The 27,293-nt window shown below is 49.7% G+C and overlaps 1 protein-coding gene across 20 annotated transcripts in view; it reads left to right on the top strand.

Annotated features, from left to right (window-relative positions):
- Positions 1–27,293, top strand: part of rap1gapa (RAP1 GTPase activating protein a) — an 809,199-nt gene that overhangs the window by 770,118 nt on the left and 11,788 nt on the right. For 18 of the 20 annotated variants that reach the window (XM_072477772.1, XM_072477763.1, XM_072477771.1 and 15 more), the window contains 2 exons: positions 4,616–4,727; positions 6,633–6,733. In XM_072477772.1, the coding sequence (XP_072333873.1) occupies positions 4,616–4,727; positions 6,633–6,733 (213 nt within the window). Of the gene's footprint in view, positions 1–4,615; positions 4,728–6,632; positions 6,734–21,416; positions 21,459–27,293 lie in introns of all 20 variants that reach the window. The other 2 variants (XM_072477756.1, XM_072477759.1) reach the window with 2 other exon arrangements.

Below are 27,293 nucleotides of genomic sequence, written 5' to 3'. Positions count from 1 at the left end.
GCCAACGGTGCCCGGCCCACGCTGCCCTTTGTAAGGCTAGCGGCAAGACGGGACACTTCGCCGCGGTGTGCCAGGCCCGTGCAGTCGCCGCTATCGCCCCCACCCCCCTCGTTTACGGACAATGGGTGGCACCATCTTCACCTCCCCGGACCACGCACAGCCAGTGGGCGCCGCCATCTTCTCCCCCTCAGACCAAGCGCGGCAGTGGGCGCCACCATCTTCCCCTCCGAGCAACACGTGCGGCCCATGGGCGCCACCATTTTGTCCTCAAGATCTTCAAGCGCCGCCATCTTGTCTCCCCCATGGCTCATGGGCACCGCCAGCGTTCCAGGACCTGTGCCCCCGAGCTCCCCATCATCCAACACCAGCGACGACCGACCACGACTCGCCTCAGTGACCATCGATCAGTCTCGTCCACACAACCTGGCCACCGCATCGACCAGCGTTAAAATCAACAGACACGTGACCTCTTGCCTGCTGGACTCCGGGAGCACCAAAAGCTTCAGATACGGTAAGGCGCTGCTCCCTCGCGGTACACCCCGCCAACCAAAGAATCTCCCTGGCCTCCGGATCCCATTCCATGGCGATCCAGGGGTACTGTACGGTCACTCTCACGGTCCAGGGCGTAGAATTCATCGGTTTCCGCCTCTATGTCCTCCCTAACCGCTGCGCTGCCCTACTACTGAGCCTGGACTTCCAGTGCAACCTCCAGAGCCTAACCCTGAAATTCGGCGGGCCTCTACCACCCCTCACTGTGTGCGGCCTCGCGACCCTAAAGGTCGATCCGCCTTCCCTCTTCGCAAATCTAACCTCGGATTGCAAACCCGTCGCCACCAGGAGCGGACAGTACAGCACCCAGAACAGGACCATCATCAGGTCCGAGGTCCAGCGGCTGCTTCGGGAAGGCATCATCGAGGCCAGCAACAGCCCCAGGAGAACCCAAGTGGTAGTAGTTAAAACTGGGGAGAAACACAGAATGGTCGTAGACTACAGCCAGACCATCAATCAGTACACACAGCTAGACGCGTACCCCCTCCCACCCATATCTGATATGGTCAATCAGATTGCACAGTGCCGGGTCTTCTCAACGGTAGACCTCAAATCCACCTACCACCAGCTCTCCATTCGTAAATCGGACCGTCCATACACTGCCTTCGAGGCAGACGGTCGCCTCTATCACTTCCTCAGGGCTCCCTTCGGCGTCACCAACGGGGTCTTGGTCTTCCAAAGGGAGATGGACCGAATGGTCGACCGGTACGGTTTGCGGGCCACCTTCCCGGCCATGATCAGCAGGACCACGACGCCAACCTTGCCAAATTTCTCCGCATCTGAACCGCCACTCTCTTAACCTCACCTACAACAAGGAGAAGTGCGTGTTTAGCACGACCCACTTAGCCATCCTTGGCTATGTGGTCCAGAACAGAGTTCTGGGGCCCGATCCCGACCACATGCGCGCCCTCATGGAGCTCCCCCTCCCCCACTGCCCCAAGGCCCTTAAACACTGCATGGGTTCTTTTCGTACTACGCCCAGTGGGTCCCTAACTATGCGGACAAGGCCCGCCCACTTATCCACTCCACAGTTTTCCCCTGACGGCCGAGGCTCACCAGGCCTTCAACCGTATCAAGGCCGACATCGCCAAGGCCGCGATGCACGCGGTCGACGAGACACTCCCCTTCCAAGTCGAGAGCGATGCATCAGACGTGGCTCTGGCTGCCACCCTCAACCAGGCAGGCAGGCCCATGGCATTCTTTTCCCGCACCCTCCATACCTCCGAAATTCGGCACTCCTCTGTCGAAAAAGAGGCCCAAGCTATCGTTGAAGCTGTGCGGCATTGGAGACATTACCTGGCCGGCAGGAGATTCACTCTCCTCATTGACCAATGGTCGGTAGCCTTCATGTTCAATAACACACAGCGGGGCAAGATCAAGAATGATAAGATCTTGCGGTGGAGAATCGAGCTCTCCACCTACAACTACGAGATTTTGTATCGCCCCGGCAAACTCAACGAGCCCCCCGACGCCCTATCCCGAGGTACATGTGCCAGCGCACAAGTAGACCGACTCCGGACCCTGCACGACAGCCTTTGTCACCCGGGAGTTACACGGTTGTACCATTTCATAAAGGCCCACAATCTGCCCTATTCCGTCGAGGAAGTCAGGGCTATCACCAGGGACTGCCAGGTCTGTGCGGAGTGCAAGCCGCACTTCTACCGGCCGGACCGTGCGTGCCTGGTGAAGACCTCCCGCCCCTTTGAACACCTCAGCGTGGATTTCAAAGGGCCCCTCCCCTCTACCGCCCGTAACACGTATATTCTCAGTGTGGTCGATGAGTACTCCAGATTCCCCTTCGCCATCCCATGCCCCGATATGACGTCTGCCACCGTCATCTAAGCCCTCAACACAATCTTCGCTCTGTTCGATTTCCCCACCTACATCCACAGTGACAGGGGATCCTCCTTCATGAGCGATGAGCTGCGTCAGTTCCTGCTCAGTAGGGGTATCGCCTCCAGCAGAACGACAAGCTACAACCCCCGGGGAAACGGGCAGGTAGAGAGGGAGAACAGGACGGTGTGGAGGGCCGTCCAACTGGCCCTACGGTCCAGGAACCTCCCGGACTCCTGCTGGCAGGAGGTCCTCCTTGATGCACTACACTACTGTGCACCGCCACTAACAACACACCCCATGAACGTCTTTTTGCCTTCCCCGGGAAGTCCACATCCGGGGTGTCGCTCCCGACTTGGCTCGCAGCTCCAGGACTCGTCCTATTCCGTAAGCACGTCCGACTCCACAAGGCGGACCCGTTGGTGGAGAGGGTTCAATTGCTCCATGCAAACCCCCAGTATGCCTACGTGGCGTACCCCGACGGCCGCCAGGACACTGTCTCCCTCAGGGACCTGGCACCAGCAGGTTCCACACACCCACACCTGGCCCGGCACCACCCTCCCCTCCCCCGGCGCTCCCAGCAGCAACCCCCCTGGGACCATCCGTCCTCCACCTGCCCACGCCCGAGGATGAACAGGATTTCGACACGCTCCCGGAGGCACCGGACATCAGACCATCATCGGCGTCGCCTCGCTCCCGGCGGCACATCAAGGCCCCGGACCGGTTAAACCTCTAACTGGTCCACTGGACTTCAAAAGACATTTAATTCTCTCAATCAAATATTGTAAACGTAAACGTAAAAAAAGAAAACCATTTGTTGTATATAGTTCTCCACCATCCCCGCCGGACTCAATTTTAACAGGGGGTGAATGTGGTAAACCACTGTTGCACCTCTATGAGGTGATGTATGGTAGGACCTGTACTACAGGTACGTTGGTAGTCCCTGCCTGTTGGCTCCGCCCAGTCGGCTGAGTATAAATATGTGTGTCCTCCATGCTGCAGCCATTTCGCCAGCTGCTGTGGGGGGGCCACACATCTTAGAGCAATAAAGCCTCAGTTGTACCCAACTCAAGTCTTTGTGCAATTGATCATGCATCAAGAATTCCGGCCACCCACTTCTTAGCTACAGTCGCTGAGGGGGATCAGTAAGCTGGGACCCTGGCTTTGTTACTTTCTGCTCAGGGCTCTAATTAATACAGCAGAACAAACCTGGCCGTGTCACCCTGGATCCTCCTCGCCTGCAAGGTTCACATATAACAGCACATTCCTCTCTGAATTATTCCTCTCTGAATTACCTGGGTTAACACCATCTCCAATGTGAATTTCAATTCTTCTTGATGTAAAACTCTTTATGAAAACATTTCAAAAGGAGGAATTGACAGTAAAACTGTGTGGTCGTTAATGACGATTCTTTTTCTCTTTTTGAGAGATCTCTTTAGTGGTGGTTCTATTGGTCAGTGGCGTGGCATTTCTGCACACACGGGTCCAGATGAACTCAAGGTTATATTTCCAGACAAGTTTTTGTTTAAAGAGCAAAGGGCCCCCAATCAGGGGTAATTGTGACCCTCACGACAGTTGCCAACAGGTGATGTCTGTAGCTGTCAGCTTGTGCTCATCATTCCCACATTCAACATAAAGCCTGAAAGAGCAGGAACGACTCTGATGGTTTCACAGTCGCTGGTGGCTGGAATGTCCACACGGACACTCGGATGGAATTTAATGCTTTCCCGGAATGAGTTTGAAAGCAGGGGTGAGATTTGATTGGACGGAGCCCTACCTAATATGAGGCATATTAGCCATGATCTTATTGAAATGTGGAGCAGGTTCATGGGGTTGTATGACCTCCTCCTGCTTCAGTTTGGGTCAATGGCCTTAGTGAGAATGAGAGAATTTATTATCTGCGTCCAGCTTTTTGGGCTATGTGAACCTCTATTCACTATTTTCCAATTGGATTTTGTTACACTGAATAAAAACTGCACCTGCAATCTATCCAAACTCTCAGTCGAGTTTAACTGGCTGAAAATAGCAGTATAAGAAAGTAATCACTTTCCCTAAACTCATTCCCTCGCATATTCCCCACCTTAACACTCCAAAGGATCCTATCATTTTAAACAAATTTGCATTGTTGTCTACATATGATTAAGGTTTCCCTTAGTTTCTCCGCCAGGCCATATTGTTCTTCCTTGAATTACCCATCGAAAGATTAATCTATGATCTTTGTTTATGTTAACAGGACAGCCTTTCATCTGTGGGGACACCTCATAAGAGGGATTCCTTCACCTACAGCACATGGCTGGATGATAGTATAAGCGCGACCAGTGCATTGAGTGGAGGAAGCTCAACAGGTATGTTTGAACTGGTTAAGACCCACCCTCTGTGTATCGATACAAACAGCATGGACTGACAAGTGACAAGTGATATTCACCATTACATAAGTGCCTGGCAATAACCATTGCCAACAAGTGAGAATCTAATCATCACCCCTTGATATTCAATGTCATTACCATCACTGAATTCCCCCAATATTAACTTCCTGGGGGTTACCATTGGCCAGAAACTGAATTGGACCAGTCATATAAATAGTGTGACTACAGGAACAGGTAGAGGCTGGGAATCCTCCAGCGAGTAGCTCACCTCCTGACTCCCCAATGCCTGTCCACCATCTACAAGGCACAAGTCAGGAGTGTGCTGGAATACTCTCCACTTGCCTGGATGAGTGCAGCTCCAACAACACTCAAGAAGCTCAACACTGTCCAGGACAAAGCAGACCGCTTGATTGCTCCCCTTCCACAAACATTCAAACCCTCCACCACCGACGACGTGACAGCCGTGTGTACCATTTACAAGATGCACTGCAGCAACTCACCAAGGTTCCTTAGGCAGCACCTTCCAAACCCACGACTACTACCATCTAGAAGGATAAGAGCAGCAGATACCTGGGAACCCCACCACCTGGCGGTTACCCTCCAAGTCACTCACCATCCTGACTTGGAAATATATCGTCGTACCTTCATTGTCGCTGGGGCAAAAACCGTGAACTGCTCCCACAGCAGTACCTACCCCACATGAACTACAGTGGTTCAAGAAGGCATCTCACCATCACCTTCTCGACGGAAATGAGGGATGGGCAATAAACACTGGCCTAACAAGCAAACCCACATCCGATGAATAAATTAAATAAAAATACATCAATCAACCACAAATGTGTCATTCACATTTTGTCCATTGGTCCTGTTCACTTTTCCAATATCTGACTGAGATGACCTGAAGCACTTTACAGTTCTTTGCAGTGTTTTCAAATCTATTAATAAACCATTTTATTTACTCACTGCATCTTTGTGGAAACAGCATTTCTGAACTTGTATTTTCCATTTCCTCTTTTCTTTAAACTCGCTTGTCCAATGAATGAAATGCTGAAATATCCAGACCGTTCCAATGTCTGACATTTTCTGAGACCCTCTCCCAGAATTCATTTTTCTTTTTGATTAATTATATTTAGGAACTTTGGATGGGAAATTGGTTTGCGGCAGTTTCCGAGCTGTGCGTACGTGACAGATTCAGAACCAGGCCCGAGGCTCAGGCGAAATTGAGCCTCGAGTATAATCAGCATCACCTTGGCCAAGCTGTGGACATCCGTTGTCAATTGCTCACCATCAATCCGGTTCCTCCTGAAAAAAATCATTCCAGTTCCTAATGGGCATGTTCACACAGAACAAAACTGCCCTGATCCACCTCAGCCTGAACAGTGATCGAACCCCACGCTAATGACACCAATCTGATCCACGCTGGCCATCCAACCAACTGAACTGACCCGTCCCCAGGGTGTCCAAGTTGCTTTGCGCACTTCTGTATGAAAGCTGTGGTCTGAAGCTGTAGATAGTGATGGCTGAGACTCCAATATTCTTTCCATCTCTGGTGACCAGGAATCTCCCCTGCTTTTCTGGTGCTTTTCGCCAATTTATTTTCATGACTTGTTCTGAGCAGAACTGGCAAACAGCTGTGAACTAACTCCGAAAACTACAAATGCTCACGGCTTAGTCTAAAAAGACTTTACAATAAGAGTGTTTTTGTAGCTTCTTAGTCAGAATGATGTTTAGTTTATCTTAGCTTCAAACATTAGCCACAGTGTCAACTTTCAGAACACCTTAACCAAACTTGGGGCTGAAATGGGTTTTCCTGCCTGCTGGCATTCTGTGCTTTTCCTGTGTTTCATCTTCCGCATTAAACTCCTGCCAATTGTCTGTGTGCAGGTGGTCCACGTCCACTCCTCGATGTTAGCAAAGCTGGTGACTTACTGAGACCAGAGATCAAAATTAAACTTGAGAGACCTGAGCAGCAGAGACTCGGTCAGGTAAGAGAGTGCTGCACAAATTAGCATTCCTCGTGCATTTTCATTTAATCCATAAATTTATTTTTCCAACTTTGCGTACATTGTACTTGTACAAATTGTGGGTTCTCAACTGGTACCTTGTGTTGCTTGGTGCCAATTTCGGTTTGTTCAACACTGATTTTTCAGTGTAGCCTTCAACACTTTTCTTTGGTAATAGCAAAATGCTACAACCTCCAGTGATTTCTTTCCTTCTGTGCTCTAGTGTTACATCATGACATTACACCCTGAGAACCCAATGTTATTTTACCTGTCAGTTTGGTTGACTGCTGGGAGAAAAATGGTTAAACAAATAGAACACCTCCATGCTCCCTGGATTTTCTGGGATTTTCCTCCTAATTAGTGCACTCCCCAGAAATAGAGGAGCCAGAATTCCCTGGTAAATCGAGCCTTTTAACACACTCGCACTTCATAACTTTTCACACACCTTCCAGACTGGTGAAAATGAGAGAGAAAAAGGCACAAATCAGATGATTTTAGTTACCAGGGATGCAATGTTCTATTTACATCATGTATTGTAAGGAAACATTTGCTTAAAGAACAGAGGAGGGGAGTGGCTTTGTGGTTAATGTTTGAAGCTTAGGTAGCTTGTAAACTAAGCACTGTTCTCACGAAGAAACAATGCCCACAAAATTATTGGAAAATCTTTTTGGACTAAGCTGTGAGTAGGTGTCGTTTTCAGAGTTATCTCACAGATGTTTGCCAGTTCTGCTGAGATCAGTCATTGGTTAGTTCTTTCAAATACCTGACACACTTACAATGGGTCAAATGGCCTTCGTCTGTAATAAACACGGCAAATACTCACCAGGCCAGGCAGCATCTGTGGAGGGACGCTCCACTGTATTTTGCTTTTGGGTCTGAGCCTCATGATTATCAACAGCTTCAAATAGAAAGAGCTCAGATATCTTGCGATACTCAATCAATGATCACTAAAGCGAGGTTGTAGTCCAACTGAAGCCTTTAATAAGCTGTTTCCCCCAGCAGCTCAGGTCAGAAAGAAGGCTGCTGGGGCGGCACGGGCTCTTATACCCCGTCTTGCAGGGCGGAGCTACCATACAGCTTGACCAATAGGAAACATACAATATCTACCAATGGTGTTCCAGCATTACCAGGTACCGTAATACCTCTACACAGCCTACCACATTCACCCCCTGTTAAAAAAGAGTCTGGCGGGGGTGATGGCTTGATGTTACAACATGGTAACATGGTAGAAGTTATAGTTATGGAGGTACCGTAATACCTCTGTACAGTGTTTTGTCTTATTGTCGTAACTATTTACAGATTCACGATTAACTATATACACTTTAAAATGAAGCAATCAGTCGATCGGGGGCCCTGGTCGTCCTCTGTGATCGTCAAAACTCTGGTGGTGACGCCGGTGGAGGCTCGGGCATCTGTGACTCTGGGAGCGTGGCCTCGATCTCCATGGCAGCTTCAACACCCCTAGTGGGTGTTGTGTTGGGCGCTCTGGATCCGTGGAACACATACAGGTCACCAACACTTGAAATAGTGCAACACTATTTTATTAAGTCAGAAACTGTTTAACAGAATCTCACTGTGGGTTACCACAATATTAGCTTTAACTAAAGACCTTTGCCTTGTCCTAGCCAGTCGATGCACTCAGCACATGGTGAATGTCTGTGCTGCAGGCTGTGAGCTCTGCCCTAATGGGAAGCTGCAGCTCGAAATGAGCGGGAACTCTGATGCCCCCTGTCTTTATAGTGCGTGTGCTCTCACTGGTGATTGGCTGCGGTGTTGTGAAAATTAAATGAAAAATGAAAATGAAAATCGCTTATTGTCACAAGTAGGCTTCAAATGAAGTTATTGTGAAAAGCCCCTAGTCGCCACAATCCGGCGCCTGTTCGGGAAGACTGGTACGGGAATTGAACTGTGCTGCTGGCCTGCCTTGGTCTGCTTTCAAAGCCAGCGATTTAGCCCAGTGTGCTAAACCAGCCCCTGTATGTGTTGATTGGTCCCACTGTGTGTCCATCAGTGTGTGTGTGTGTCTGCACCATGATACACTGGTGTATATTATGACATCCCCCCTTTTATAAAAGAATGTACATGTGTGGCAATAGAGAGTGTATGGTGAGAATGTCCCTGACTACGTGTGGGGTGCGAAAGACATATTTGCAGGACTATGTACATGAGAACTAAGCTATTTACATGGGAAGGTGCCTGGTGCAGAAAACCAGTATGCAACAAGAATAACGAGATGAACACTATATACAAACCATGTGAACGATCAAACGGAAGAACAAAACAATTCAGAAAGTCTATAAGTCCACAAAGTTCACAAATTAAGTCTCTGAGGTGGGCGACGAATTCTGGTCGACTGCCTCAAGGGTGGGTCGGGAGCCGCCAGCTGAGGAGCGGGCTGGACTGCATCAGAGTGAGGAGGATGCAGAGTGACCGGAATCTCTGCATAGTCCAAGGCAGGGTCAGCAGGAGGGCGAGGCGACAGTGGAGGATCACGTGGCGAGCGTGGAACGAGACGAAGGGCGCGTCGATTGCGGCGCAGAATGGAGCCATCCGGTAGACGAACCAGGAACGAGCGGGGGGCCACCTGCCGAAGGACAACTGCCGTTGCAGACCAGCCACCATCCGGATGATGGATGCGGACGTTGTCATCTGGAGCCAGAGCAGGGAGATCAGCTGCACGGGAGTCATGAGCCACCTTGTGCTGTGCACGAGGCAGCTGCATCCGACGAAGGGCCGGAACGTGGTCGAGGTCTGGGACATGAATGGACGGCATCGTCGTCCTCAGGGTACGACTCATGAGCAATTGGGCTGGCGACATGTCAGTGGACAGTGGGACGGAGCGATAGGCCAGCAGGGCGAGGTAGAAATCGGACCCAGCATCGGCAGCCTTGCAGAGGAGCCGTCTGACTATATGTACTCCCTTCTCCGCTTTGCCGTTGGATTGGGGGTACAGGGGACTGGATTTCACATGGGCAAAATTGTACCGCCTGGTAAAGTTGGACCATTCCTGGCTCGCGAAGCAGGTTCCTGGGAGCCTTGGTATGAGAGGCGAGGTTAGGGATGAACGGCCCTAAAAAGTTGACCATGCCCAGAAATCGGAGGACCGCCTTCTTGTCCTCTGGCGTTTTCATGGCTGTGATAGCAGCCACCTTGTCCGCCTCCTTCCGCACACCCAACTGGGAGATGTGGTCCCCGAGGAACTTGAGTTACATCTGACCAAAAGAGCATTTGGCCCTGTTGAGGCGGAGGCCCTGCTCACAGATACATTCGAATACACGCTGGAGGCGACTGACATGCTCCTGCGGGGTGGTGGACCAAATGATTATGTCGTCGACATAGACGCGAACACCTTCAATGCCTTCCATCATTTGTTCCATAATCCTATGGAACACTTCTGAAGCAGATATAATCCCAAACGGCATTCTGTTGTAACAATATCTGCCAAAGGGGGTATTAAATGTACACAGTTCCCTGCTGGATTTGTCGAGCTGGATTTTGCAGGGTCGAGCTGGATTTGTCGAGGTGGAATCCTTTTGAGGCGTCGAGTTTGGTGAGGAGCTTGGCGCGATTCCCTATCTCTTCACGCTTGGGAATTGGATAATGCTCCCTCATGATATTGCGATTTAGATCCTTGGGATCAATGCAAATTCTCAATTCGCCGGAAGGCTTTTTTACACATACTGACCCGGTCGGTTGGTTCCGTGACTCTGGAAATCACTCCTTGGTCCTGGAGGTCTTGCAGTTGCTGCTTGAGGTGGTCCTTAAGGGGTGCTGGATGTCTAACCCTAGGAGTGTGGCCGCGCAGAGGTGGGGAAGGACATAGAGCCGGTAATTTTTAAACTCCCTTCCCTGGACCGTGAGGTTTGCTACACAAATCCCCTTTATCTCGACTGAGTGGGAACCGGAGGCCAGGGAGAGTTTTTGATTAACGGGGTGGACGGGGAGAGAACAGCGCCTTACCGTGTCGGGGTGTATGAAGCTCTCCGTGCTCCCAGAGTCGATTAAGCAGGACGTCTCGTGCCCGTTGATTAGTGCTGTTGTTGTAGCCGTTGAGAGTGTTCGAGGCCGGGACTGGTCCAGGGTCACCGAGGCTAATCGCGGCAGCAGTTGAATGTTCTCTTCGGGCGGTGTGTGGTCAGCCGAGCTGGGGTCCTGGGGGTCCATCCAAGATGGCGGCGCCCATTGGTCGCACATGGCTGGGGGTGCACAAAATGGCAGCGCCCATCCATCACCCGTGGTGTCCGCGGGACAAGATGGCGGTGCCTGGAGGCTGCACGTGGCCCTGGAGGAGGAAGATGGCGGCGCCCGCTGGCCGCACGGGGACCGTGGAGAGGATTGTGGTGGCGGTCCGCATTCACCACCGGAGACCGCAGCGACCGCCCGGGCCTGGCATACCGCCACAAAGTGGCCCTTTTTACCGCATCCCTTGCAGGTGGATGCGCGGGCCGGACAGCGCTGCCGGGGGTGCTTGGCCTGCCTGCAAAAATAGCAGCGGGGACCCCCCAGGGTTGCCAGGCCGTCTTGCAGCACAAGCTTGTGGGGGGGTGGGCAATGTCTCGGGGTTGGCCGCGGGGGGGGGGGTTCCACGCTGCCCAGAAGGCTGCCGCGCGGTCGGGGACATAAGCACGGGCGTTTCGGGAGGCCACATCTAGGGAGCCGGTAAGTGCCCGTGCCTCCTTGAGGCCTAGGGTGTCTTTCTCCAGCAATCGCTGGAGGATTTGGGGGGACAGCATACCTGCGACAAAAGCGTCCCGGATCAAAAGTTCTGTGTGGTCGCTCGCCGAAACGTGCGGGCAGCTGCAGTTTCTCCCCAACACCAGGAGCGCACGGTAGAATTCTTCCAGCGATTCCCCAGGGATTTGTCGCCTCGTCGCTAGCAGATGTCGGGCGTAGACCTGGTTTACCGGGCGAATATAATGTCCTTTTAGCAGCTCCATTGCTGCACGAAGTCGGCCGCGTCCTCGATGAGGGTGTAAATTTCCGAATCACCCTCGAGTGCAGGACTTGCAATTTCTGTTCTCCCTTGGGTGTGTTTTCGGCCGTTCCAAGATATCCGTTAAAACACGCCAGCCAGAGTTTGCCGCCTGGGGGCTGAGTTGCAGACACTCCGACTTGATTCGGAGCTCCATCCTTTTAAATCTAGCTTATTAAATTGATACACGATCAATGACTACTAAAGCGAGGTTGTAGTCCAACTGAAGGCTTTAATAAGCTAGATGTTTCCCCCAGCATCTCAGGTACAGAAAGAAGGCTGCTGGGGCGGCACGGGCTCTTATACCCCGCCTTGCAGGGCGGAGCTACCATACAGCTTGACCAATAGGAAACATACAATATCTACCAATGGTGTTCCAGCATTACCAGGTACCATAATACCTCTACACAGACTACCACATCTTGGCACCTGGTTTCCCTACAATCCCTAGCCTGTTTACACTGTGAATGGTAGATTTTGGAAAACCATGTCAACACAGGAACAGCTTTACATTAACCCAACACAACAAGGCAGGAAACAAACCTAGAATATTTTACTGAGTAAGGCTGAGTTACTCAGTGCAGATCACATTCATCAGCCGTGTACTGGGAAAGCCCATCTTTAAGATTTTCATGCATGATCCCTTCATATAGATGCATGTACATGCACACATGTGTACAATATATATACAGACAAAGATGCTAAAGATAGAATCAGCAAATAAACATCTAACTTAATCATTCCTGTGAGATGGGAAGGGTACGCGAGCACAGGGAAATCTGCATAATCAGACTGCTGGATAATAAATTGGCGTTTTATTGAATGATGGGTATAAATGGGAATCATTACATATACCACACTATGTTTGCAGTTTGCATGTGATTGCATGTAATGCATGTTCATGTGTGAATTCAACATTTCACTCATGTACTAACATGTAATCCAGGGATTATGCCTGATCATTATAATCCTCCCATGCTGTCACTTATCAGCCCTATTAATAGATCACAGCAGTGAGGTGCTTATCGTATATTTTCACCCAGAATAATTGTTATCATTTCATGTTTCACATTAATGAAGCTATCCTGAGCTTGTCCTTTCAAACCCATGCAAGCTTCAGAATGGTTTCTACCCAGGAACTGAAATCTAGAAAGGCTGCTATTCTTGTTCCTGTTAAACAATCTGCTGTTATTAACAAAGAATCTGAGCTGTAACTCAGTCGTTCTGACCATTCTCAATGTCTGATATCACAATTCATGCAGTCAGCACATTGCAGTTTCTCTGCTTAGCGCGATTAGCAAATTTAATCCGATTTGTCCATATACGTCTGTTGCAAAAAGTTGGAATACTCAAATTCTGATTATCTGGATTCCCAGTAAGTTGATCAGCAGGGTTATGTGTAATTGAGACATTCTGCACATGTGGAATGATGTTTAAAAACAGGAATTAACATTCATTCCAAAGCATTAACAGATTGACGTCACCATAATCTTTATTAGTGTCACAAGTAGACTTACATTAACACTGCAATGAAGTTACTGTGAAAAGCCCCTCGCACAACTGCAAACAGTTTGTGATGAAACTGTCCAGCCTAAAAACTGGCCAACGCCGATGCCACAGACTGAATGATGTTGGTGTTAACAGTAATGTTTCTCCAATCATTTTGAGATGTAGGATAACAGGAAGGTTGTAGATGGAAATGGTGCATAGGATATGATGGGCGCGATTCTCCAGCCTCCTGGTGCTCTAGCTTGAGCGTAACGAAGCCGGTGAATAGCGGGAGAGGCCAAAAACCAGATCCGTGTCAGGCACCAAACAGTTTGTGATGCGACCGGCCCGCTCCCGTAGGTGAAATCGGAATCTCGCCGTAGCGTGGCGAGAAGCCAATTATCACCACTTAAACCCTATTTCCATACAATTAACGGGAGCCACCCGTCATTCAGCTGCCTCGCCAGCAAGTGGTCACGCTGGCGTCGATTAATATTCCTTTTGCAAAACGTGACCCTGGCGGGAGGGCGTCAGTGGGGAGCCGAGGAGATGAGGACCCACCTTCGCTCACAGGCAAAGATACCGGGGGCGCTGGGATTGCTGCCCCTGTGCCTGGCATGGGGGGTGGGGGACCTTTGGCTGGGGGTGGAGCACCCCCTGCAGGGGTGGGTTGTCATTGGAGGGTAAGGGGGGAGGCGCTGAGGGGGTCAACCGCTCGCGGCACCACCATGCCAACCCCTGGATCATGTGTTCCTGTTCTGGGGGCAAGCCCATCTCCCCCACTGACCACCCATAACCCCCAGCGACTGCTGAGGCCATCTAGCTGAAGGGGCGGTTAAGGTGCCTGGAGAGATGAGCAAACGTCCAGAGGTTGCTCCGCATTACGGAAGAAAGTGACAGAGCACGGTAGCATTGTGGATAGCACAATTGCTTCACAGCTCCAGGGTCCCAGGTTCGATTCCGGCTTGGGTCACTGTGCGGAATCTGCACATCCTCCCCGTGTGTGTGTGGGTTTCCTCCGGGTGCTCCGGTTTCCTCCCACAGTCCAAAAGATGTGCAGGTTAGGTGGATCGGCCGTGATGAATTGCCCTTAGTGTCCAAAATTGCCCTTAGTGTCCAAAATTGCCCTTAGTGTTGGGTGGGGTTACTGGGTTATGGGGATAGGGTGTAGGTGTTGATCTTGGGTAGGGTGCTCTTTTCAAGAGCCAGTGCAGACTCAATGGGCCGACTGGCCTCCTTCTGCACTGTAAATTCTATGATTATCTATGATAATGGCTGGACAATACCCCACTCCCGGTGGTGCCTCCCCCAACCCCTCCTCCCTCCCCATTCCTTATCCACTGTCCTCACCATTTCCTGGTGCCCTCAGTGATTCTCAATGTGCCTGGAACTCCCAGCTCTCCAGCGACGTCTACGTGTGTCCCCAAGATGCACATTTGAGGTGGAGGCAGCCTGCTGCTTACCTCATCCCCTGGCCTTCGATATCCCTGGTGGGCACCCTCTGGGGGGCTCTGGGGCTGGAGGGACCCGGCTCACGTCAGTGGCACCTGCACAGCCGTGCCGCCCTGTCCCGTGTGCTGACCCCGAGATGCAGACTCTTCAGAGGGGTGGAAATCGGGGGGAGCTGGTGCCCACCGTCACCAGTCCATGTGGCGGATCTGCGTTGGCACTCAGCGCCCCGTCCTCCTAGTCGATGCCCATTGGGTTGGTGGGGGAGAGGTTGCGAGGGGGGTGGGCTGGGGGCCGTGGGAGTCTACTCACTCGTGCTGCCCGGTGTAGGTCGTTGACCTTCTTCCGACATTAGAGGCCAGTCCTGGTCTGCTGACTGCTGACTGCTGCCACCACCTCATCCCAGGCAGCACTGGCTGCCCTGTGGCTGACACTCCAAGACCCCCGGGGGAACGGGACAGCACTCCTGGCCTCCACCGCGTCTCAGGTCAGTGTCCCTGAATCCTGGGGCCGGTTTCCTCGGCACCATTTGAGCTGGCTGGGGTTGGCTGAGCAAGTGCAGCTTAAGTGCTGCTCGACCTTGTTAGCGGGGGGCTGGCGAACGTGGTCCCGGCGAATCAGCTGGCGAGCCTACATTTGTGGTGAGAAGCCAAGCTGAGGCCTCGTTAAGTGGACCAATTAATGTTGAATAGCGTTGCCGGCCTCACTGGGCTGAGTGCCAGGTAATTCACGGCAATTCCCATTCGCTACCGCACTTGGAAATATCTCCGGAGAAGCACGCCCAATATATCTAATATAGGATGGTGACGTTCTGATCGTGCATCAACCAAATAACACAACACAATGGCAGCCCCACATTGATGCCAATACTGTAAAGTCACTGTGTTATTCTTGCCTCCAAAGAGCAAACCAGCCTGGATCATAAATTTATTGTATAGCAACAACTGGGATTCATCCCAGTAATCTCCAGATCAGCAATATCTAACAGTTGGAATGGATGTGGTGGGTGAAGCTCAGTGCTGTTGTGGGTTTGTAAGCTGCATGACCATTTTGGAAGGTCTAATGCAGGTAGGGAATATACAGTGAATGGTAGAACCCTCAAGAGTATTGAAAGTCAGAGAGATCTAGGTGTACAGGTCCACAGGTCACTGAAAGGGGCAACACAGGTGGAGAAGGTAGTCAAGAAGGCATACGGCATGCTTGCCTTCATTGGCCGGGGCATTGAGTATAAGAATTGGCAAGTCATGTTGCAGCTGTATAGAACCTTAGTTGGACCACACTTGGAGTATAGTTTTCAATTCTGGTCGCCACACTACCAGAAGGATGTGGAGGCTTTAGAGAGGGTGCAGAAGAGATTTACCAGAATGTTGCCTGGTATGGAGGGCATTAGCTATGAGGAGAGGTTGAATAAACTTGGTTTGTTCTCACTGGAACGACGGAGGTTGAGGGGCGACCTGATAGAGGTATACAAAATTATGAGGGGCATAGACAGAGTGGATAGTCAGAGGCTTTTCCCCAGGGTAGAGGGGTCAATTACTAGGGGGCATAGATTTAAGGTGTGAGGGGCAAGGTTTAGGGGAGATGTACGAAGCAAGTTTTTTACGCAGAGGGTAGTGGGTGCCTGGAACTCGCTACCGGAGGAGGTAGTGGAAGCAGGGACGATAGTGACATTTAAGGGGCATCTTGACAAATATATGAATAGGATGGGAATAGAGGGATACGGACCTTGGAAGGGTAGAAGATTGTAGTTTAGTCGGGCTGCATGGTCGGCACGGGCTTGGAGGGCCGAAGGGCCTGTTCCTGTGCTGTACATTTCTTTGTTCTTTGTACATCAGCAGATGCTCTTCGAGCATCATCCTTCTGCACAATGGAGGGTTCTACAAGCGATGCATTGGTTATCTGCGCCTACGTTCTCTCAACTTGTGGAAGTGAGATGGATCCCTATTAAAAGATAGTGGCCGGTCACCGGGATTCTCTTTTCCGTTGGCAGCGCACTCTCACCAGGGAGGTTTTGACCGGTGTTACATAGAAACATATAACATACAGTGCAGAAGGAGGCCATTCGGCCCATCGAGTCTGCACCGACCCACTTAAGCCCTCACTACCACTCCATCCCCATAACCCAGTAACCCCTCCTAATCATTTTAGACACCAAGGGCAATTTATCATGGCCAGTCCACCTAACCTGCACGTCTTTGGACTGTGGGAGGAAACCGGAGCACCCGGAGGAAACCCACGCACACACGGGGAGGACGTGCAGACTCCGCACAGACAGTGACCCAGCGGGGAATCGAACCTGGGACCCTGGCGCTGTGAAGCCACAGTGCTAACCACTGTGCTACGGTGCTGAGGGGCTTTAGTGGGAAATCCCATTGACAAGCGACAGGAAGAGAGAATCCCGCCTCCAGCGAACGGTGCGCAGCCGAGAAACACGGGACCGGAGGACCCGAGAATCCAGCCCAGTGTGTACTCAAAATTGGCAAATGCAAACTAGCTTTGGCTTAGTTGACATAATGATGCGACTTAATGTCTGAGGTATCCACTTAACAAAAGAAAAGCTTCACCCTTTACTGTTTCAACACTATTTGCACCTTGGGGGCCTCCCAGTGGACATGCCGGAAACTGCAGGGCTACGGACCAAATGCTGCAAGTGGGATTAGGCTGGGGGGGGCTATTGTTTGGCAGGCTCAGACATGAGGGGCCGAAAGGCCTCTTTCTGTGCCATAAACTTTCAATGATTCTATGTCCACTACTGTCTGCATTGAATTTGTCCCAAACTTCTACCCATTTACCCTGCTTCTCCAGCCCTCACCCACTTCTCCAGCCCTCACCCACTTCACTTTCATACTATCTGTGAATTGGACCAATTTTCAGTCAGTTTCTGAGTTAAAGTTGTTCCGGTTTGGGTACCTCTTTTTACTGCCCCTAAGCCCAAGGCCATTCACCTGACTGGCACCTGCCTGTTGATGCTTTTCTTCAGTCAACATCTGATTCATCTGTAGATTTATCACTGAAATCACACAGCGTTCAAATTACATGACAGCAACTTTTTGGAAATCTGAAAACCCCACACCATTTGGTTTTCTGCATTTTACCGTGGATGATATTCCCTCAAAGACAACACCGAGGAGATTACCAGGTAGATTTCATTCCTCTTTTTGACTGGAGCAGCATTATCATTATGGAGAGATGATATATGACTCTTCCTGTCCTTTGAAACGCAGATAATGGAGTCATCTGGATCTATGTCTCACACAATAACACACATGACTGCAGTTAAACCCATTGGTCTTAAATTATACCATTTCCATCACAAGTCAATGCAGCATGAAGTTGAATGATGAGTCGTGGGTGTGTTTCAGTGCCTCACTGTATTGGTAAACAGGCAGTGAATGCAGCTCTTGGTCATAGAGTGAGCATAGGTGTTTGCAGCATGGAAACAGGTCCTTCGGCCCAGCTTGTTCATGCTGTCCAGTTTCTATCACTAAGCTAGTCCCAATTGCCCGCATTTGGCCCAAATCCCTCTTTCCCCACCCTGCCCATGTAACTGTCTAACTGTTTTTTAAAGGACAAAATTGTACCCCCCTCTCCCACTGCCTCTGGCAGCCCGTTCCAGATGCTCACCACCCTCTGTGTGAAGGAATTTCCCCTCTGGTCTCTTTTGTATATCTCCCCTCTCACCTTAAACCTATGCCCTCTAGTTCTAGACTCCTCTACCTTTGGGAAAAGATGTCGACTGTCTACCTTATCGATGCTCATTATTTTATAGACCTCTATAAGATCACCCCTAAGCCTCCTACGCTCCAGGGGAAAAAATCCCAGTCTATCCAGCCTCTCCTTATAACTCAGACCATCGAGTCCTGATAGCATCCTCTTAAATCTCTTCTGCAATCTTTCTGGTTTAACAATATCCTTCCTATAATAGGGTGACCAGAACTGAACACAGTATTCCATGTGTGGTCTCACCAATACCTTGTACAACTTCAGCAAGATGTCCCAACTAAAGTGATGTTGGTTTTATCAAACATTGTTGGTGTAAAGAAGAATTCTGCAATGGGTAGAACTAAAAATGACTGGAAGAGAAATTGGGCAAGTTAAAGGCATCAAAGGTATCTCAAGAAGAGAGCACAGAAAAATAGTCGTTGAGACACATCGATAGTGAGAGAGCCAGTGGCTAACTGGTTAAGATAAATGACTAGAAGAAAGAAATGCTCAGCTAGAATAAATTTGTAACCGAAGACTGGGGAAAGCTGAGCAGAGCTGGTAAATGGACAGTAGGATGTGGAGAGAGATGTGGATAATCCTGCCTGTGATGTGGTTCCTCAACACTGAACTCACCCCAGAGCTTTGTGGACCTACTGCTTTTGATTGTTTGCCCACCAATGACTTTGCATCAAACAAGCTCTCGTGGAATATTTACACTCTTTTGGAAAAAAGGAAAAGTATAATTAGAGAGGGCACAGTGCCAGTGGAGATAAATAGCATGAAACAGTTTTTAATCAGTTGTTTTGTTTTGTGTTTTTAATCATGTTTCACAGGGCAGAAAGCAGAGTCATGAGAGAATGAAAGGATAAATCAAAATACATTAACAAAGAAAAGGCACTCATGTTTGAGATGGAAAACAAACTCATGTTGTTTTTAAACACACACAATGGCCCTGAGCTTCTGATCTCCAGGTAGCTGTACCCTGGAGGTGCCCCCAAGAGGCACTGACTACACAGGAACCGCCTGGCAGGTTCTGAGTACCAGTCGAAGACTTCAGATCGTTCTGACTCACTTACCAGAATGATCACCCCGGAGAAATTAGAAAGATTAAAGCCAGTTCTAACCCCGAGGTAACTGTACTACTGACCCACCGACTCCCCACGAACCATCCTCCAACCGCAACCCCAACAGTAACCCCCCGCCACCGATGCTCAACCACCCCCCACCCCCCCAACCATCTGACTAACCTCCCAAAACTACAACTACACCCTCTACCCCTGAACTATCCCTGAACTACCTGCCAACCTCCTGGTTACCCCTGACTTCCCAGATCTGACCCGTCTGAGCTACCCACCCCCCTCACCCACCCACTTCCACTCCACCCCCTCACCCACCCACTTCCACCCCACCCCCCTCACCCACCCACTTCCACTCCACCCCCTCACCCACCCACTTCCACCCCAACCCCCTCACCCACCCACTTACCACCCCACCCTCCACCCACCCACTTCCACCCCACCCCTCACCCACCCACTTCCACTCCACCCCCTCACCCACCCACTTCCACCCCAACCCCCTCACCCACCCACTTACCACCCCACCCTCCACCCACCCACTTCCACCCCACCCCTCACCCACCCACTTCCACCCCTCACCCACCCACTTCCACCCCTCACCCACCCACTTCCACCCCACCCCTCATCCACCCACTTACCTCCTCACCCACCCACTTACAACCCCACCCCCTCACCCACCCACTTACAACCCCACCCCCTCACCCACCCACTCACTTCCACCCCACCCCTCACCCACCCACTTCCACCCCACCCCCTCACCCACCCACTTCCAACCCAACCCCCTCACCCACCCACTTGCAACCCCACCCCCTCACCCACCCATTCACTTCCACCCCACCCACTCACCCACCCCAACCCCCTCACCCATCCACCTTCCACCACCCAACCCCCTCACCCACCCACTTACCACCCCACCCCCCTCACCCACCCACTTATCCACCCCACCCCCTCTCCTACCCACCCACCCACCACCCCACCCCACCCCCTCACCCTGTCCACCTTCCACACACCCCTCCTCAGCCACTTACCTTGCAAGTTTACCTTCTCTCTTTGGCTTCTCAAAGTGGCTTTAGGAATGTGGCAGCTAGTGTCTTAAAGAGTGGGAATGGCTTGGTTTTCCCCCGATGATCCTGTGCTCCCAGAGCAGGAGCTCTCTGCGTTTCTGAGGAGGCTGGGTACGGACATCCAGGGAGGGGTGTGGGACTCCAGGGAGGAGTAGGAGTGTGGGACTCCAGGGAGGAATATGGGATTCCAGGGAGGGGTGTGGGACTCCAGGGAGGAATGTGGGACTCCAGGGAGGGGTGTGGGGCTCCAGAGAGGGGTGTGGAACTCCAGGGAGGGGTGTGGGACTCCAGGGAGGAATATGGGATTCCAGGGAGGGGTGTGGGACTCCAGGGAGGAATGTGGGACTCCAGGGAGGGGTGTGGGGCTCCAGAGAGGGGTGTGGAACTCCAGGGAGGGGTGTGGGACTCCAGGGAGGAATGTGGGACTCCAGGGAGGGGTGTGGGACTCCAGGGAGGAGTGTGGGACTCCAGGGAGGAATGTGGGACTCCAGGGAGGAATGTGGGACTCCAGGGAGGAATGTGGGACTCCAGTGGAAGGTAGGACAATGGAGAAATGGCTGCCACTGTTAAGGAGAATCAGCCCCAAACGCCAGCTGTACATCAACAACTATTCACATTATTTTTAAATTCAGAACAATCGTTTCAATTCCAATGATGGATTCCAATCATTGCTTTGCAGAGAGAGCAGCCACAACACTATAGGATTCAGCCTTTTACCTTTTTGTTTGAATCTCTGCTCCAGTTGTTATGTATCAAGTTGAAACTTTCTTGCATTTGGGATGATGTTTTGCAGTTTATATTTAGCAGTTGTACCCTTAACATCATTAAATGTTTGATCACTTTTAATCTTAGGAATTGGAATGAAAGGCTTTAGACTGAAATTAGATGAATTTAATGTAACTTTTTTGCAGCAAGATCTGGAGAATTAAATGTTGAAGCAGTTTAACAAGAAGGTAAGTTTGGAACTGGATTAAGTTTAGTTTTTAATATTCCGACGCTCTATGAACTAACATGTTGAAGTGGATGTTTGATTTGCTTGCTTTTGTCTGAGTGCCTTGTTACTGTCTGCTTCAGCTGTGATGCTGTGTGTCTGTCAATCGCACACATTAGATCTTGGCAATTCTAAAAGCTGCATGATGACAAATTCTAAAGGTGGCAGAGAACTGAGTTCGAAATGACAGAGGTTTTTCAGTAAACATTTCTGGAAGCAGCCAGTTTGGGCTCATCATTATAACCTCCATCTGCTTCACTAATATCTACCCTGAGATTGCTAATTTCACTCAAATCCAAACCTGGAGTGGTATCTCTGAGCAATGCAGGGGGGGTGAATTGGCTAAATCACGCAGGGAAGCTCGGTGAGAATATATGGCAGTAGATTAGCAATGTGTACATTTGCAGAATCAGTTCATAACTTGAAGCCAATCTACATTCAATGGTAGGTAGTACAGAACATGAATACCCACGAGGGGCACGCTGCCCAAGCTTTTTAGCAAATATACATTCCCGAAGGAATTCAGACCTCACAGGAAATGTGGCTAAGGAGAGAATTTGAAGATGGTTCAGATATGCTTATAATGTTGCCAAAAATAATAGCCTGAAGATTTGGGAGGATTTTAGAATTCAGCAAAATATGAGCCAGAAATTGTATTTTTTTTGAGAGAATATCAGAGTAAACCAGCAAGGGACACAAAAACTCTATTGATCTGTAATAGGAAAAGATTAGTGAAAGTAAATGTGGCCCATTGGAGGCAAGGCAGGATAAATGATCATGGGAAATGGCAGAGGTAAAACAATTGCCATGTGACTGTCTTCACAATGAGAAATTCTGGGAGTAGTTTAATGAAGGTCGAGTAAAAGTGAGGAACTCGAAGACAGCGGTAAAGAAATTAATGAGTCCAAACGGTGACAAATCTCCTGGAGCTGATGGCCAACATCCCAGAGGTTTAAAGAGGATGTAGTGGATTTAATCGTCCAGAATTCCCTAGATTCTAAAACAAAACCCAGTAGATAGGAGGAAGCAAACACAACCTTGCTGTCTGAGAAAGGAGGGAGAGAGAAAACTAACTACAGGATTGGGAGCTCAATGCCAGGAGTAGGGAAAATCTAGATTCTGATATTCGAGATGTGAATTTATGAAAGGAAACTCATGTTTGACAAATCTGTTCATTTTTTAATGTTGCTAGTAACTTAAACGTTAGAGATGAAGTGAGAGCAACTGCCCTGAGAATCATAGAATTTACCGTGCAAGTGGTGGCCATTCAGCCCATCGAGTCTGCACCGGCTCTTGGGAAGAGCACCCTCCCCAAGCCCACACCTCCACCCTACCCCCGTAACCCAGCAACCGCACCTGACCTTTTTTGGACACTAAAGGCAATTTAGCGTGGCCAATCCACCTAACCTGGACATCTTTGGACTGTGGGAGGAAACCGGAGCACCCGGAGGAAACCCACGCAGACACGGGGAGAACGTGCAGACTCCGCACGGACAGTGACCCAAGCCGGGAATCGAACCTGCGATCCTGGAGCTGTGAAGCAACTGTGCTACCCACTGTGCTACTGTGCCACCCTTGACATCAAGGCAGTACCTGACTGGCATTGCACCAAGGAACCGTAGCTAAACTGGAGTCAATGGGAATCAATGGGATAACTCTACTGGGTGATCGTACCTAGCAGAAAAGAAGATGGTTGAATTTGTTGAAAGCCAATCATCCCAGAACATCGCTGCAGTTCCTCAGAATAGTGTCCGAGGCCCAACCATCTTCAGCTGCTTCGTCAATGACCTCCCTTCCATCATAAGGTCAGAAGTGGGGATGTTTGTGGACAATGTTCAGTACCATTCGCAACTCCTCAGATAATGAAGCAGTCCATGTCCAAATGCAGCAAGACCTGGACAATATCCAGATTTGGGCTGACAAATAGCAAGTAATATTTGTGCCAAACAAGTGCCATCCCCAATGAGAGAATCTAACCATCACCCCATGACATTCAATGGCGTTACCATCGCTGAATCCCCTACTATCAACATCCTGGGGGTTACCATTGACCAGAAACTGAACTGGACTAACCATATACATACCGTGGCTACATGAGCAGGTCAGGGCCTAGGAATCCTGCGATGAATAACTCACCTCCTGACTCCCAAAAGCTTGTCTAACATCTACAAGGCACAAGTCAGGAGTGTGATGGAATACTCTCCACTTGCCTGGGTGAGCGCAGCTCCAACAACACTCAAGGAGCTCAACATCATCCAGACAAAGTATGCCACTTGTTTGGCACACTATCTGTCCTCCTCCGCCGATGCACATGGCAGTGCAACAACTGCACAGTGGGTGTACCTACCCCACATTGCAGAGTTTCGAGAAGGCGGATCACCACCACTTCCTCAAGGGCAATTCGGGATGGACAATAAATACTGACGCAGTCAGTGACGCCCACTTCCTTGCAAGATTTGGAAAAATGATCTGATGATGCTTTACATGGTCAGATCTGGTGGTCGATGATTAAACTAATTGTCCGTCATATCCTTTCCCGTCTTTGCCCAAAGGGACTGAAGGGAATGGACCAGATCAGTGGCTGCAGAAAGGTTGTGGTGAATCGAGGGCCACAGGCCCGATAGTTGGGATTTTGAAAGCAGTTGTAAGTGAATAGCAGATAATATTTTCCAGGGAGGGATACAGAAGGAGATAGGGCTGGGGTATGGAAGGGGAATGTGAGTGGTGAGTGATGAAAAGTACTGATCAGAGAGAGGTTGCCTTATCTGTGGTTGATACGATGAGATTAGCAAGACCACATGAGACGACAGGGTCAGGAATCTGGGTTGGGCAGTTTCGATGCAGGGAGAGATTTATGAAGGATAAGACGATTGAGGCAAGAAAGCATGATGAGTGGAGATGGAGTTTAAAATCACCGAGGTTGAGCAGTTGTTTGGTGCTTAGGCTGAGGAAGAAAAGCAGTGAAAATATCATAGTGCAAAAATTGTTATCATTGCTGGAAGGGGAATAGAGAACAAGTATTTTCAATGAGAGGTGAGGGGAGGCATCAACACGATAGCAACACAATGAGGATACCATTCAGTTACCTCCCTCGACAGCAAATTCTCCCAACCGACGGTGCATATATCACATCATATCTAGCATCCGAGCAAGGCCCAGTAATTAGCTAAAGTGCTTCAGCAGTTGTGTTCTCCTAACCATGTATTCTGTTATTTCACCTGCATGCTCTCCACCCGCTCTCATTCAATTCCCCTGTCCACTAATACAGTGAAACCTGGATAAACAGACCCCTGCAAGAAAACTGCACTTGGCAGACCCAAGTAACTTTGACGTTAAGATCAGAGACACTCTGAAACCACAGACTCTAGCTAATTATAAACTTCAGACACTCTTCAATGCACCAAGCTGTTTGACAATTTAAAACACGGAACTTGGAGTCAGTGCAAAGCTGCTGCACAGTTTGTGAATGGAACAGTTTTTATACAACTTGTATCCGTCGTAGAGAATTGGACTGCTCTGTGACTGAACAGTGGCACAGCAAGATCCCAGGGATACGGCAGTTTCCCTGCTGCTGTGGATGCTGGGTAAAGAGTTCCCCATTCTACTGACATTTTTATTCATGCAAAGAATGACCATTTTGCCAGCAAGAATACCTGCAAAAAAAATGCTAGTCCCGAGGTGTCTGTAATTTACAGATTTCACTGTATTGTTACTTAAAGGTGTCCAGGTAAGTGGTGCTCACGTTTTAAGAAGCAAGTTACTGTAACAATTATTAGAAAATATCCTGTGTATGGATTGACAAAAACAAGCATCACTGAGGTAAAGATGATGTATTTGTCTTAAATTTTGCTTTAATGTCTGTCTTTTTGAAAGTCAGTGATAATGCTGTGTCAAAATAAAAGCACAGTAAGAAGTCTTACAACACCAGGTTAAAGTCCAACAGGTTTGTTTCGAATCACTAGCTTTCGGAGCACTGCTCCTTCCTCAGGTGAATGAAGAGGTATGCTCCAGAAACATGTATATAGACAAATTCAAAGATGCCAGACAATGCTTGGAATACGAGCATTAGCAGGTGATTAAATCTTTACAGATCTAGAGATGGGGTAACCCCAGATTAAAGAGGTGTGAATTGTCTCAAGCCAGGACAGTTGGTAGGATTTCGTAGGCCAGATGGTGGGGGATGAATGTAATGCGACATGAATCCCAGGTCCCGGTTGAGGCCGCACTCATGTGTGCGGGACTTGGCTATAAGTTTCTGCTCGGCGATTCTGCGTGTCGCGCGTCCTGAAGGCCGTCTTGGAGAACGCTTACCTGGAGATCAGAGGCTGAATGCCCTTGACTGATGAAGTGTTCCCCGACTGGAAGGGAACATTCCTGCCTGGTGATTGTCGCGCGATGTCCGTTCATTCGTTGTCGCAGCGTCTGCATGGTCTCGCCAATGTACCACGCTTCGGGATATCCTTTCCTGCAGCGTATGAGGTAGACAATGTTGGCCGAGTCGCACGAGTATGTGAAGCTAGTGATTCGAAACAAACCTGTTGGACTTTAACCTGGTGTTGTGAGACTTCTTACAGTGCTCACCCCAGTCCAATGCTGGCATCTCCACATCACAAATAAAAGCAAATTATTGCGGATGCTGGATTCTGAAACGAAAGAGAAAATGCTGGAAAATCTCAGCAAGTCTGGCAGCATCTGTAGGGAGAGAAAAGAGCTGACGTTTCGAGTCCGATGACTCTTTGTCAAAGCTAACAGACAGAGAAAGTGGGAAATATTTATACTGTGGAGTGAGAATGAAAGATGAGTCATAGCCACAGAAACCCAGGGAAACCGGGTGCTAATGGCCACAGAAACCCAGGGGAAAGAGTGCGAATGGCAGTCCCCAGAGAGAACAAAAGGTGTGTGAGGCCAAACAGCAGAGAAACTAACATGAAATGAAAATGAAAATCGCTTATTGTCACAAGCAGGCTTCAATGAAATTACTGTGAAAAGCCCCTAGTCGCCACATTCCGGCGCCTGTTCGGGGAGGCTGTTACGGGAATTGAACCGTGCTGCTGGCCTGCCTTGGTCTGCTTTCAAAGCCAGCGATTAGAGGGTAAACTGTAGATGTGGGGGAGGGGAAGGGATAAGCAAAGGGGAGAAGGGGTAAGGAAAGGTGGATAAGATTGGGGGGGGGGGGGGTTAAATATATATTAAGAAAGACAAGAAAGAAAGAAATGGTAAGAGACAGTTGAAATTAAATGGGATGAAAACAAGTGGGTCGAGGTGGGGTAGAGCTGATCATCTGAAGTTGTGGAATTCAATGTTGAGACCAGTGTCATGCAGTGTCACACCAGTTGGCACTGAGATTGCACGCAGGGCAGGGCTGCAAATGCACTGTTCACAACCTCGCTGTATAAGGGCTGGTTTAGCGCAGTGGGTTAAATCACTGGCTTGTAATACAGAACAATGCCAGCAGCACGGGTTCAATTCCCGTACCAGCCTCCCGAACAGGCGCCAGAAAGTGGCGACTAGGGGCTTTTCACAGTAACTTCATTGAAGCCTACTCGTGACAATAAGCGATTATTATTATTAATGGTCTTTCTGTTACCAAATCCAACACAGGATTTCAAATGGCAGGGAGTTGGTCCAGATTCAATTTGGCTGTCGGTTCCCGTTTTATTGAGAGGTCTGATCCTTCAAATCGAAGCAGAGCCGTTAACTCTTCACCAGTACATGGAAAATGGTGTTTCTGGGCAAGGGTGTGAATTTGGAAAATTTCCTGGGACAGTTTAAAATCTAACTAATCATTGAGCAATTG

Source organism: Scyliorhinus torazame, chromosome 16, assembly GCF_047496885.1.
Source record: "Scyliorhinus torazame isolate Kashiwa2021f chromosome 16, sScyTor2.1, whole genome shotgun sequence".
In the NCBI taxonomy this organism is placed as follows: Eukaryota; Metazoa; Chordata; class Chondrichthyes; order Carcharhiniformes; family Scyliorhinidae; genus Scyliorhinus; species Scyliorhinus torazame.
The sequence above is the reverse complement of the archived record's forward strand: the minus strand, read 5'-3'. Positions and strand labels throughout refer to the sequence as shown.